General features: G+C 37.5%; 1 protein-coding gene across 26 annotated transcripts in view; it reads left to right on the top strand.

Annotated features, from left to right (window-relative positions):
• The window catches only part of RBM41 (RNA binding motif protein 41), a 54911-nt gene extending 47247 nt beyond the window's left edge, over positions 1-7664 (top strand). For 23 of the 26 annotated variants that reach the window (XR_012429934.1, XR_012429932.1, XR_012429933.1 and 20 more), the window contains 2 exons: positions 101-248; positions 1823-3287. Coding sequence is in view for 21 of the 26 variants with exons in the window: in XM_074029377.1 (XP_073885478.1) it covers positions 101-248; positions 1823-1989 (315 nt within the window). In the remaining 5 variants the exon portion in view is untranslated. Of the gene's footprint in view, positions 1-100; positions 249-1822 lie in introns of all 26 variants that reach the window. The other 3 variants (XM_045384105.2, XM_045384104.2, XM_005594302.4) reach the window with 1 other exon arrangement.
• The last annotated feature ends 7588 nt before the right edge of the window (positions 7665-15252 follow it).

Genomic DNA, 15252 nt, shown 5'->3' with positions numbered 1-15252 from the left:
CTAGGTGACAGAGTGAGACTTTGTCTCAAAAAGAAAAAAAAAAAAAGAATTGCCTTACCTCCTTTTTATGATATTTTGGTTGATTCTCAATTTGTTTTAGGTGTTATACCTGAAGAACCTTAGCCCTCGGGTGACTGAAAGAGATCTTGTGTCATTGTTCGCTCGGTTCCAGGAGAAAAAAGGACCTCCAATTCAATTCCGAATGATGACTGGACGAATGAGGGGCCAGGCTTTTGTCACCTTTCCCAGTAAGTAGTTTCATCCAGATGATTACTCAGTTGCCCCTCAGTTCGCTAGAGACTACCTATAACCTCTCTAATTTAGATACAGTCCTTTGATTTCTCCACAGCATGTGAGAACAAGAGAAGGAACGAAAAATATGTTTTCAGTATTTCTTTCTCTTTCCTCTCCTCCATTGACAGTGCATGGCCACACTACCCCAGTGTCCTCAGGTTTTCCCAGTCTTGGTACTTCCTTCTTACCCTACCAAAATCTGTACTCCCTTTACTGACAACAGTATTTCTGGTCCAAGTTATAATTAGATTACTCATTAATTAGTGTATTAGTATTCTGATCAGAACACATGTACTTGCCTTATGCACTGTTCCTTTAGGACTAAGTGAGCACAAGCTAATATACTAATTTATTACTTATTCATAATTAGTAGATGATGATACAGTCTTCTAATTATTATTTGCATATTAATTAATGCATAGCTTCTAATCCAACGGGAAGAATAATATAAGAATTTCAGTTTCTGTGACAGACCAGATAATATGTTGTTTTGGGGGAAGGCTTTGTAGCCTTCATTGTACCTCTCATTGTCCCTAAAGTATCGTCATTTCTAAATAGCCTATTAATCTATATGTAGGCAAGTGGTTTTACACATGAGTACTGCCAAACTCCCCTCCATTGTTTTCATACAGTCTTGTGTCATCTTTCCTATCATACTGAAAGTTTCTAAATGCTCTGTAACTGTGGTTTTCAGTCTTGTCAAGTGTAAGAACCCCTTTTAAATTTAAAAACAAGTTTATGGGCGCCCCACATAATACGATGTATTAATTGAAAAAATACATAATAAAAAGGCTTTTAAAGCAAGTACTTTAAAATGTATAGCTGTTTTACTAATCTTGAAAGCTATACACTTAAAAAAATTTGTAGTACATATATATATGAAACAAAATTGGTCAGTCTACTTGTCTACTTATGATTCCACAAACTCCTGGCCATAAATCATCCCTTCCTTATTTCTTACATCCAGACTCTTAGACCCGTAAGTTGAATACTCCTGGCATATGTATATATTCTCACATTTCAACCTTCCATATGCCTACAAGGGTTCTTATACTTATTTATCCCAATAAGGTGGCCCAGAACCACTCTCCCACTGAAAAAAAAAAATAGAAGTAGCAAAGTGCTCTCAATAACATAACTTTTTTTGCGTTACTCATTTTGAAAATGATTGATTCTAATAATACCTATAATCTGTTACCTAAGGTAGAGGCTTATATATAATTACTAATAGCTTAGACTTCTTTAGCACACTACCTATATTTTTGTTTCTCTACTTATTTCTTTGAATTAGGAGACACCCTCAAACACCCATTTTGAGTTATTATTATTATTATTATTATTTTTAGTCATTAATTTAATTTTGCTGAATAATGCAAATGGGAGATTATAGAAAAAATGATAAAAATCAAATGACTATATGGCCTTATAGCTTACATTTAACTCCAAGGCAAAATAACCTAAACTAGACCTGGAATAGAATTGAATTGTTCAGTCCTATGTAAATTGAAATTTTTTCTTTCTCTTTTAGATAAGGAGATAGCATGGCAAGCATTGCATCTAGTAAATGGATATAAACTACGTGGGAAAATATTGGTGATAGAGTTTGGAAAGAACAAAAAGCAACGGTCAAATCTCCAAGCGACTTCTCTCATATCATGTGCTACAGGTAGCACTACAGAAATCAGTGGTAGCTAGAATATATATAGATTGTGGGTCCTGGATGGTCTTTCTTGAATTGGAATCTTGGATCTAGGATTTATGTATAGACACCAGTTTGTTTGGAGTTGAAGAGGAAAAACTAACTGAGGGAGGGGAAAAAAAGTAATTAGGACAACCCCTTTCAGCTTTTGGAGAGAACTGGTAGAAAACATTTTCTTTTATATAATTGAAGACTATATAGGACAGATGATATGCTGAATATGAAGGGTAGAGTGCAAAGAGTATTATTTTCTCAGGATAAATTAAAAGGGATTATTCCTAAGGATTTTTTAAAATCTTTATAATTTTTCTGGGGTCCTCAATATTTGTCTCTAGAGATAACATTCTTTCTTAGACTGCTTCCTATATACAGAAACAAAAAACTAATTAAATGTTGAAATATTTATTTACTAGAGGCCATTTGTCCATATTTCATCCACCTAGTAAATAAAAGAGCAGGACCCCAGGCCTAGGCATCAACAAATGCTATTAAGTCAGAACTATCAGCAGTAATAGTAGGTAGTTTCATAAGTCAGTGGACATATTTAATGAATGCTTCCTCCACAAGTTATCAGTCTTCAAAAAGCTATATATTTTTCTAGTGAAATATTTTAGATCAAAATGTTGTTGTTCTCATAGCCATTTAAGCTACCAACCATTGAGTAGCCATTGAATTCAAAGCAATAAACATTGATTAAGTGTCTAATATATGTTAAATATTAGGCATATGAATTTTAGAAGAGGAACATACTAGCAAAGAATACCAAAGGGAAATGGAAAGAAAGAGTTCTCTAGAAAAGAGGATGCCAGTCACAAATCCCCCAGTTGTTTGTTTATGGTTGCTGGAAAATAAAAAGACTATGCAGAGAGGAAGTAGTACAAATTGGAGTCAGACCTGTACAGCCACACTTAACATTGTGTGACCTTGGCAAGTCACTTAATCTGAGCCTCCCATTTTTCATCTATAAAGTAAGGATAATAATGCTACTTACCTCAATGGGTTGTGAAGATGAACTGAGATATTATCCAGGCTGAAGAACAGAAAGAAAAAAAATGAATAAAATTAAACAAGAGTATAGAACCCGTGTGACACCATTAAGCATTCCTACATATTTCTAATAGGAGTATAGGAAAAAAGGAAGAGAAAAGAAGGAGCAGAAAAATATTCTAAGAAATAATGGCTCTAAATACCCCCAATTTGATGAGAGACATTAACCTATACATCCCAGAAGAAAAAGAAATTACAAACAGATACATCATAAGAAAAATGCTAAAACCCAAAAACAAAAAGAAAATCTTGGCAGCAATACGAGAAAAATGAGCCATCACTTACCAAGGAACCCAAATAAAATTAACAGTTGACTTTCCCTCAGAAACAGTAGCAGTGGCAGTGGAATAACACATTCAAAGTGTTCAGAGAAAATAACTGTCAACCAATAATCCTATATACAATAAAACTGTTTTTCAAAAATGAAGGTGAAATAAAACATCTCTCATAATCAAAAACCAAGAGAATTTGTTGCTGGCAGACCTGACTTACTGGAAATACAAAAGGAAGTTCTTCAGGCTGAAAGCAAGTGAACTCAGACAGTAATCTGAATCTACACACATGCAGAAAAAGAGCACAGGCAAAAATAATTATGTAATTATCAGAAACAATCTATGCATTTTTCTTTTTTCTCTTAACTAATGTAAAAAACAATTGTATAAAACAATATGTATATAGTTGCATTGTTTGGCCTATAACATATAAAATATAATATATTTGCCAATAACAGGACGAAGAAGCTGAATGGAAGCAAAACTGTCTTGTACTAAAGAACTGACTCCAGATAGTAACACAAATCCACAGTAACAAATGGAGAGAATGTGAAATAGGAAATAAGAAGTTTAATATAAAAAAACTATAAACATATACTTATTCTTCTCTCAGCTTCTTTTAAAGATGTAAAATTATATTAAGTAATTAAAATAATGTGTGTTGGGTTTATAATGTATAGAAATAACCTGTATAACAATAATACCACAAAGCGGGGGATGGGTTTATATAGGAATAGGGTTGTTACATTGGAATTAAGTTAGTATTTATCTGAAGCCTATTCAGTTTAGTTAAGATGTGTATGGTAAGCCCTAGAGCAACCACTAAGGAAATAACTTTTAAAAATCAAAAATATTATTAAAGAAATATAAATATCACATTATGAAATAGTGCAAGAGAAGGAATGGAGAAGCAAAAAGCTTGAGGCATATCAAAAACAATAAAATGGCAGTCATGAATCTTCCTGTATCAAAATAACAATAAATGTGCATGGATTAAACAATACTATAAAAGGCAGAGATGTCAGAAACAAGTCTGATTCAACTTCGTGCCATCAATTGGAGACACACTTTAGATTAGAAGATAGATTAAAAGTAAAAGGATGGAAAACAAATATATCACACAGACAACAGCCATAAGAAAGCTGGAGTGGCTATTCTAATACCAGACAAAATAGACTTTTAAAAAAAATTACTGGAGATAGAGTAAAATGTTACAATGATAAAAGGGTCAATCCATCAGGAAGATGTAACAACTATAAATATATATGCACCTAACGGTACAGCCCAAAATACATGAAGCGAAAACTGAAAGGAAAGAAGAAATAGGTAAGTCCATAAAAAGAGTTGGAATATTCATTACCCCTTTTTCAATAATAGAGCACCTAGACAGAAGATAAACTAGGAAATAGAAGACTTGAACAACATTGTAAGGCAAATTGACCTTAAAGACATCTATATAACTTTCCACCCAACATCAGAATACATATTCTTCTCAAGTGCATATGAAACATCTCCAAAGTAGGCCATAAGTTAAAACATAAAACAAGCCTTAATAAATATAAGGGGACTGAAATCATGCAAAGCGTGTCCTCTGACCACATGGGACAAAGTTAGAAAACAACGGAAAGTTGGGAAACTCACAAATATGTGGAAATCAGACATACTTGTAAGTGACTGGCTGGGTGCAGTAGTTCACACCTGGAATCTCAGCACTTTGGCAGGCCGAAGTGGGAGGATGCCTTGGATCCCTTGAGACCAGGAATTCAAAACCAGCCTGGGCAACCCATCAAGACCCTGTCATTACCAAAAAAAAAGAAGAAAAAAAAACTGTGTCAAAAAAAATCATAAGGGAAATTACAAAATTCTTTGAGATGAATGATAATGAAGACACAACACACCAAAACTTACAAGATGCAGCTAAAGCAGTGTTTACAGGGAAGTGTATAGGTGTAAATGCCTATACTTAAGAAGAAAGGCCGGGCATGGTGGCTCACGCCTGTAATCCCAGCACTTTGGGAGGCCAAGGCAGGCGGATCACGAGGTCAGGAGATCTAGACCATCCTGGATAACACGGTGAAACCCCGCCTCTACTAAAAATACAAAAAATTAGCCGGGTGTGGTGGTGGGCACCTGTAGTCCCAGCTACTCGGGAGGCTGAGGCAGGAGAATGGCATGAACCTGGGAGGTGGAGCTTGCAGTGAGCCAAGATTGCGCCACTGCACTCCAGCCTGGGCAACAGAGCGGGACTCTGTCTCAAAAAAAAAAAAAAGAAGAAGAAAGACCATAGCACTAACCTCATTTTACACTTTAAGACCCTGGAAAAAGAAGAGCAAACTAAACCTAGAGCCAGGAGAAAGAAGGAAATACAAAAGATTAGATGAGTATAAATGAAATAGAGTAAAAAAAAACTAGAGAAAAATCAATGAAACCAAAAGTTGATTCTATAAAAAGATCAATAAAACTGACACACCTTCTGCTAGATTGACCAGGAAAAAAGAAGAATCAAATTACTAAAATCAGAAATGAAGGAGAGAACATTTCAACTGAACTTGTAGAAATAAAAAAGATTATGAAAGCATATTATGATTAATTTTATGTCAATAAATTATCATAGATGAAGTGTACAAATTCCTAGGAAGACACAAACTGCCAAAACCAACTCAGAAGTAGAAAACTTGAATAAACCTGTATCAGGTAAATAGGTTAAATGAGTTTTTTAAAAGATACCCACAAAGAAGAGCCCTGGCTGAAATAGCTTCTTAAATGAACTCTACAAAACTTTTAATGAAAAATTAATACAAATTCTTCACAAACTCTTTCAAAAAGTAGAAGAGTGGTGAACACTTCTGACACATACTACAACATGGAAGAACTCAGAATATGCTTAGTGCAAGAAGCCAGTCACAAAAGACTACATGTTATATGATACTATTTATATGAAGTGTCTAGAATTGGCAAATACATAGAGATAGAAAGTGGATTAGTGGTTGCTTAGGGCTAGCACAGAGTTGGGGGGAATGGGAAGGGCTGGAGGTAACAGCTGAAGTGTATGAAGTTTCTTTAGAGGTTGATGAAAGTGTTCTAAAATTGGTCATGGTGGTGATTTCACAACTCTGAATATACTAAAAACCAGGAATTGTACACTTTAAATGGGTGAATTGTGTGGTTTATGAATTATATCTCAATAAAACTCACGAAAGTAGGGATGTCCATCAGTAGGAAAATGGGTAAATAACTTTGGTACGTTTATTTAGTACAATACTATGCAGCCATTAAAATAGTGAAGTGTATCTATGAATATATTATGACCTATACTCATGTCCAAGGTTGTGTATTAAGTTAAAAAACAAGATGCAGAAATATGTATAGTACAAATACATTTTTATGCAAAAGCATTCATTTATGTATCGTATGTATGTATATAAATATTTCTGAATAAATTTACGAAAAAGCTGGGAAATAGACATAGAAAGTTGTAAACCTTTGGAAGTGGGATTGAATAGGCTGAAGGAGGACTTTTACTTTGTAAAATTTTTAAAGTGGTGTCATTTTGGGGTGATTTTTACTTTTTTCAGTGTTTTTTTTTTTTTAACTAAAAAGAAATTTAAAAAAAAAATATTCTGCCAATGGCATGGCTTCCAGAATATTTTTCAGGCCTACTCTGGGGATATCATCTGACTATACTCAGGACAAACTCCTATTCCTTTGATATACTGCTCACTTAGGATTAACAGTCCAATTTCAGACATAGTTAAGTGACAAGGAATAAATTATCCTGATATAGCCTCTGATGCATGTTACCAGGGGCATACTTCTAAGCTGGACTTTTTAGAAGGAACTGTTTCCTGTTAGGTAGAAAATCTCACCTCTGCTTTTTACTAGACCTACAGACCACTGCAACTGAGGAACATAAAAATGAAGGATATCCTTCAGCTGGTGCATAGATAAACTGTAGTATATCCATGCAATGGAATCCTACTCAGCAATAAAAACTAATGAAATATACATGCAACCACTTGGATGAATCTTAAATGCATTTTACTAAGTAAAAGAAACCAAACTCAAAAGGCTACTTACTGTTTGATTTCATTCATATTATTTTCTCAAAAAGCAAAACAATAGGAATGGAGAAAAAACTTCAATGGATGTCAGGGGTTAAGGTTGGAATGCTCCTTGACTACAAAGTGGTAGCACAAGGAATTTGTCTTAATAATTGAAATTTTCTGTGTCTTAATTGTAGTTATGTAAGTGTATGCATTTGTCAAAACCCATAGGCTTATACACTAAAAAGGATGAATTTTACTGTGTGTACTTTTTTTAAATAAATGTTATTTTTATGGAGGAAAGAAAAACTTGGAGAGACAGTCATTTCTATTAAGTAGTGTTTTTATTCTGTGGTCTTTTGTTTACAGTTGAAAACTTAAAGCCACTTTGCTACTTTTCTTATTTTCTGTCCACAGGTCAGCAGAAATCATCAGTTACAAACATCCATAGGCCAGGCACAGTGGCTCATGCGAGTAATCCCAACACTTTGGGAGGCCAAGGTGGGAGGATCACTTGATGCTGGGAGTTCAAGAGCAGACTGGGCAACATAGCAAGACTGTCTCTAAAAAAAAAGAAAGGAAAAAATTTGTATACACATATACATATAAGGCCACCATTTTAAAAAATAAAAAGATAAGCTGGAAAATATATTTATCCCATACAAGGAGCTAATTTCTTAGTGTACAATGTATATAACTTTTTAGTATACAAAACAAATCCAATAAAAAAGTGGGAAAAGGAAATTTGTTGAAAAGAAAATATAAATAACCAATAAACTAAGACAAATGCTCAGAGTAGTAATGCAAATTAAGACAGTGGGCTCTCATTTTCAAAAAGCCTTTTGGATTTATAGAAAAGTTGTAAAAATAGTGAGAGAGTTCTCATATATCCTCACTCAACTAATGCTAACATCTTACTTAACTATAGTGCAATTATCAAAATCAGGAAACTAATATTGATACAACGCTATTAACTATATTAGACCTTATTTGAATTTTGCCAGTTGTCCCATTAATGTCCTTTCCTGATCAAGGATCAAATCTAGGATCCCACATTGCATTTTGTTATCTCCTTATTCTGTTCCTATTTGTGACAGTTCTCAGTCTGTCTTTGATGACCATGACAATTTTAAAGAGTACTGGTCAGTTATATTGTATAATGTCCCTAATGAGGGTCTGTCTGATGTTTTTTCATGTTTTGTGTTTTTGGTGAGAATGCCACCAAAGTGATTTTTAGCCCTTTTTAGTGCATTATATCAGGACGTATTTGATGATAATTTTTAATACTGGTGATGTTAACCTTGATCATTTGGTTAAAGGGGTGTTTGCTGGATTTCTTTACTGTAAAGTTACAGTTTTCCTCTTCACAATTACTAAATATATTCTGGATGATGCATTGAGACTGTTCAGATATTCTATTTCCCATCATACTTTTGCCCACTAATTTTAGCATTCATCAATGGTTCTTGATAGCAGCAATTATTAAGGTAGTGTTTACCTAGTGGGGATTGTCTTAGTCTGTTTGTGCTACTATAACAACAACAAAAAATGGAGGCAGGGTAATTTTTAAAGAACAGATATTTATTTCTCACAGTTCTGGAAGCTAGGAAGTCCAAGATTAAGGTGCTGGCAGGTTCAGTGTCTGTTGAAGGCTATTCTCTCCTTCCAAAATGTGTCTGCTGAAGGCTATTCTCTCCTTCCACTTTGTTGCTGCATCCTCCAGAGGGGAAGAACACTGCTCCCTTTTATGGCAGAAGGTACAGAAGGGTAAAAAGGGCAAATCCCTTTTTATGATGTCATTGATCCCAATCATGAGGGCTCTACCCTCATGACTTAATCATCTCCTAGAGACCTGCCTCTTAATACTATCACATTGATCACACTGATGATTAAGTTTCAGCATATGAATTTGGGGAGGCACATTCAGACAACAGCAGTGATTTTCTTTTTTTTTTTCACTCTCTATATTGAAATTCTTTAAGGAAGATGTCCCATCTCCTGCTTATTTTCTCATGTATTTATATCAGCATGGATGTTTATTTTACTCTATGGCTTATAACCTAATATTGTCATTGTTTTGTTGCTCAAATTCTTCTACCTTTGGCCATTAGGAGCTCCTTCAGGTTGGCCCCTCTATTCTTAAACATTTCCCATTTTCTGCCCACTTCCTTGTTTTGTGGCACCACAAGGTGTTCCAGGCTCATTTTGTTTTTTCCCTACCCTAGCACTGGAATTAATCATTTCTGCATTGATTCCTACTTCCTTTTATTGGGAAATGATTTTTAGAAACCAAGATCTGGGCACTAGATGTTGATTTGCCATTTTTTAACCTGTCAGAGTGTCAGATATAAAGATTGATAACACTAAATGTTGCCAAGGGTATGGAAAATAGACACTCTTGTACACTTTGGATGGGAGTATAAATAAGTATAACCTTTGGGGAGGGCATTTGGCAGTATCTATTAAAATTTTAAGTATGTAGATCTAGAAAATCTACTTTTTGATCTCCATTTCGTAGAAATACTTACATGTGTTCAAAGAGATAGGCACAAGAATATTCATTGCATCATTATAATAGCATAAACCTGGAAACAAAATTTCATCAATAGGGAACTGATTGGTTTAAAATTAGGTACAACTGTGCAATAAAATATTATGTTGGCAGTCAAACGAGAACTTCCTCATTGTTTGTTTAATTTAATTTAATTTTAAGTTCCAGGATACATATGCAGGACGTGCAGGTTTGTTACATAGGTAAACATGTGCCATGGTGGTTTGCTGCACTTAATCAACCCATCACCTAGGTATTAACCCCCACATGCATTAACTATTTATCCTGATGCTCTTCCTCCCCTTTCCCCTCAACTCCCACCCCACAGGCCCCAGTGTGTGTTGCTCTCCTACCTGTGTCCATGTGTTGTGCACTTTAAAATTGTCTAGATGGTTACTTTTAGCCGCCCGTTCAGAAACCTTGTGCCACCGAGCCACCCAAGCGCTCTTAAATTTCCTCGCTACCTGTGGCTACAAGGTTTCCAAACCAAAGACTCAGCTCTGCTCACAGCAGTTTAAATACTTAGGGCTAAAATTATCCAAAGGCACCAGGGCCCTGAGTGAAGAATGTATCCAGCCTATACTGGCTTATCCTAATCCCAAAACCCTAAAGTAACTAAGAGGGTTCTTTGGCATAACAGGTTTCTGCCGAATATAGATTCCCAGGTACGGCGAAATAGACCGTTATAAACACTAATTAAGGAAACTCAGAAAGCCAATACTCACTTAGTAAGATGGACACCTGAAGCAGAAGCGGCTTTCCAGACCCTAAAGAAGACCCTAACCCAAGCCCCAATGTTAAGCTTGCCAACGGGGCAAGACTTTTCTTTATATGTCACAGAAAAAAATAGGAATAGCTCTAGGAGTCCTTACACAGGCCCGAAGGATGAGCTTGCAATCCATGGCATACCTGAGTAAGGAAATTGATGTGGTGGCAAAGAGTTGGCCTCATTATTTACGGGTAGTGGCAGCAGTAGCAGTCTTAGTATCTGAAGCAGTTAAAATAATACGGGGAAGAGATCTTGCTGTGTGGAATCTCATGATGTGAACAGCATACTCACTGCTAAAGGAGACTTGTGGCTGTCAGACAACTGTGAGGAAAGTAATTAAAATCATAAATCCCCATGGCCCTCCCTTATCATATTTTTCTCTTTACTGTTATCTTACCCCCTTTGACTCTCACTGCACCCCCTCCATGCCGCTGTATGACCAGTAGCTCCCCTTACCAAGAGTTTCTATGGAGAATGCGGCTTCCTGGAAATATTGTTGCCCCATCATATAGGAGTTTATCTAAGGGAAACCCCACCTTCACTGCCCACACCCATATGCCCCGCAACTACTATAACTCTGCCACTCTTTGCATGCATGCAAGCAAATACTCATTATTGGACAGGGAAAACGATTAATCCTAATTGTCCTGGAGGACTTGGAGCCACTGTCTGTTGGACTTACTTCACCCATACTGGTATGTCTGATGGGGGTGGAGTTCAAGATCAGTCAAGAGAAAAACATGTAAAAGAAGTACTCTCCCAACTGACCTGGGTACATAGCACGCCTAGCCCCAACAAAGGACTAGATCTCTCAAAACTACATGAAACCCTCTGTACCCATACTCGTCTGGTGAACCTGTTTAATACCACCCTTACTGGGCTCCATGAGGTCTCGGCCCAAAACCCTACTAACTGTTGGATGTGCCTCCCCCTGCACTTCAGGCCATACGTTTCAATCCCTGTACCTGAACAATGGAACAACTTCAGCACAGAAATAAATGCCACTTCCGTTTTAGTAGGACCTCTTGTTTCCAATCTGGAAATAACCCATACCTCAAACCTCACCTGTGTAAAATTTAACAATACTATAGACACAACCAACTCCCAGTGCATCAGGTGGGTAACTCCTCCCACACGAATAGTCTGCCTACCCTCAGGAATATTTTTTGTCTGTGGTACCTCAGCCTATTGTTTGAATGGCTCTTCAGAATCTATGTGCTTCCTCCCATTCTTAGCGCCCCCTGTGACCATCTACACTGAACAAGTTTTATACAATCATGTCGTTCCTAAGCCCCACAACAAAAGAGTACCATTCTTCCTTTTGTTATCGGAGCAGGAGTGCTAGGTGGGCTAGGTACTGGCATTGGTGGTATCACAACCCCTACTCAGTTCTACTACAAATTATCTCAAGAACTAAATGGTGACATGGAACGGGTTGCCAACTCCCTGGTCACCTTGCAAGGTCAACTTAACCCCTAGCAGCAGCAGTCCTTCAAAATCGAAGAGCTTTAGACTTGCTAACTGCTGAAAGAGGGGGAACCTGTTTATTTTTAGGGGAAGAATGCTGTTATGTTAATCAATCTGGAATCGTCACTGAGAAAGTTAGAGAAATTGGAGATCAAATACAACGTGGAGCAGAGGAGCTTCAAAACACCGGACCCTGGGACCTCCTCAGCCAATGGATGCCCTGGATTCTCCCCTTCTTAGAACCTCTAGCAGGTATAATATTGTTACTCCTCTTTGGACCCTGTATCTTTAACCTCCTTGTTAAGTTTGTCTCTTCCAGAATCGAAGCTGTAAAGCTACAAATCGTTCTTCAGATGGAGCCCCAGATGCCGTCCGTGACTAAAATCTACTGCGGACCCCTGGACTGGCCTGCTAGCCCATGCTCTGATGTTAATGACCTTGAAGGCACCCCTCCCAAGGAAATCTCAACTGCACAACCCCTACTATGCCCCAGTTCAGCAGGAAGCAGTTAGAGCGGTCATCAACCAACCTCCCCAACAGCACTTGGGTTTTCCTGTTGAGGGGGGGACTAAGAGACAGGACTAGCTGGATTTCCCAGGCCGACTAAGAATCCCTAAGCCTAGCTGGGAAGGTGATTGCGTCCACCTTTAAACACGGGGCTTGCAACTTAGCTCACACCTGACCAATCAGAGAGCTCACTAAAATGCTAATTAGGCAAAAACAGGAGGTAAAGAAATAGCCAATCATCTATCACCTGAGAGCACAGCGGGAGGGACAATGATCAGGATATAAACCCAGGCATTTGAGCCAGCAATGGCTATCCTCTTTGGGTCCCCTCCCTTTGTATGGGAGCTCTGTTTTCACTCTGTTAAATATTGCAACTGCAAAAAATAATAATAAAATAAAATAAAATTGTCTAGATGGTAAGTTTTATGTTATGTGTGTTGTCCACATTTTTTAAAAGAGCAAACTTCTTATCATAGTCTACAAAGCCCTATATCAGATCTGGCTATTGACCACCTCTCTGACCTCTTCTCATACTACTCTGCCCTTACACATACAGCAGACATATTGGCATTCTTTCTTTTCTAAGAAGTCAAGCTTCTCCTTACCTTAGCATCTTTGTTCCCTTTGCCTAGAAAGTTGCCCCCCACCAACCCACAACCCCATATGTACACATGGCTGCCTCCTTCATCAGGCCAAATGTCACTTCCCTTAGAAAAGCTTTCTTTGGCTACCTTATTTATATAGAATTTCACCAACTCCCCTCTCAGTCACCTTCTGTCTCATGACCCTGTGTATATCCTTCATACCACTCAACATTATGTGAAATTATCTTACCAATTATTTTCATACTTGATTATCTATTCCCCTATTAAAATATGACCTCCAAGAGGCCGGATGCAGTGGCTCACACCTGTAATCCCAGCACTTTGGGAGGCTGAGGCGTATGGATCACTTGAGGTCAGGAGTTTCAGACCAGCCTGGCCAACATGGTGAAACTCTGTATGTACTAAAAATACAAAAATTAACTGTAAATCGCTTGAACTCGGGAGGTGGAGGCTGCAGTGAGCCGAGATGGCACCACTGCACTCCAGCCTGGGTGAAGAGTGAGACTCTGTCTCAAAAACAAACAAACAAACAAACAAAGGATATGACCTCCAAGAAAGTAAAAATATTTTTTAGTTGCCATGTTTCAAGCATCTAGAATGGTGTCATATAGTTGCTTAATAAACAATTGTTGAATTCGTGAATGAGAAGATACACTTGACACATTAGCTAATTCTTACAGTCTTTCCCTCTTCAAACAATTATAGTGAAAAACTTACATGCCAAAAAATATTTCTCCTGTAATACCTGAGCAACCATGGATGTCTTCTGTTCTCTGGTGGAATAAGCTTGTCCATAGTGAGTAGGGTCATCAGTCACAAGTACACTCACAAGATTTTGACTTTCTCTCTGAGAATTTAACTTTCCTTTTTGGCCCAAACTTAAAGAATCAGAATATGAATCCTAAAAGTCCTAGCATTATATGGACTACTATTTGAAAAGTTCAAATGATTCTTGTAGTGAGATAATAATAGTAAGCATAACAATTTACTTACCATTGCTATGCTAACATGTTTTATATAAGTATATCATACAATCTCATCGTTTTTACAAAAACCCTCCCTTGATGTCCTCCCAGCTGGCATCCCATTTCTATACTCCCTTTAATAGTAAAATTTATCCAGAGTTGTTTATACCTTTGTAAAGGCTCACAAGTCTGGCGGGGGCTTTGAGTAGACCCAATTGCAACAGCAGTTCCAATAACATGAAAACAGCTGCGAGGAGCAAAAGGACCCCCAGTATTTCTACCACCTGCATGACTCTAGTAAGACAGGACACTTGCACAAGTCAAGAAAAGCTGCCTTACTACCCAAAGATAGGCAGCAAGGATAAACAGAAGCCTAGGATCCAGGGTGAGCCGGTCTCTCAAAGGCTCAGGAAAGTGCCCAAGGTGGTTGGAGTCTTGTCTGCACGTACCCTACATTGCACAACAGCTGAGTGACCCCGAAAGTGCTCTGCTCTGGATTTATATATTCTGGATGCCACTTGTCCCACTGAGCACAAATGTTGCAAAACAAAGACATAGCTCAGATTTTTTCACACTTCAACTAAGAGGAAGAGTGGGAAGAACTAGGTTGGCTGAGGTCATCCAGGCACCTGTCCTAGTATAACCTCTTTATCTCCAATTTTCCTCCGTAACTCAGTTTAGTGAGGCTTTTGGCCCTACCAGTTTACTGAAACAACTCTTCAAGGCCACCAGTTGCCAAAAGATGTAATGGCCGTCTTTTTGTCCCCGCTTAACCTATCAGAAGTATTCAACACAGTTGATCACCCCCTCCTTGAAATGTTTTCTTCACCTGGCTACTGTTACACTTTAGTCTTGTATATCTACGTGTATATCTAGCTGCCTACATGATACTTCCACTTAGATGCCTAATACACATGTCAAACTGAGCTCATCCAAAACAGAAATCTTGATACGCTTCCTATTCAAAAACTGGTTCCGTTCCCAATGTTACACCTCCCTAAATGATCCAACTATTCACATGACTGCTAAAGGT

This window comes from Macaca fascicularis, chromosome X (assembly GCF_037993035.2).
Source record: "Macaca fascicularis isolate 582-1 chromosome X, T2T-MFA8v1.1".
In the NCBI taxonomy this organism is placed as follows: domain Eukaryota; kingdom Metazoa; phylum Chordata; class Mammalia; order Primates; family Cercopithecidae; genus Macaca; species Macaca fascicularis.
The sequence above is the reverse complement of the archived record's forward strand: the minus strand, read 5'-3'. Positions and strand labels throughout refer to the sequence as shown.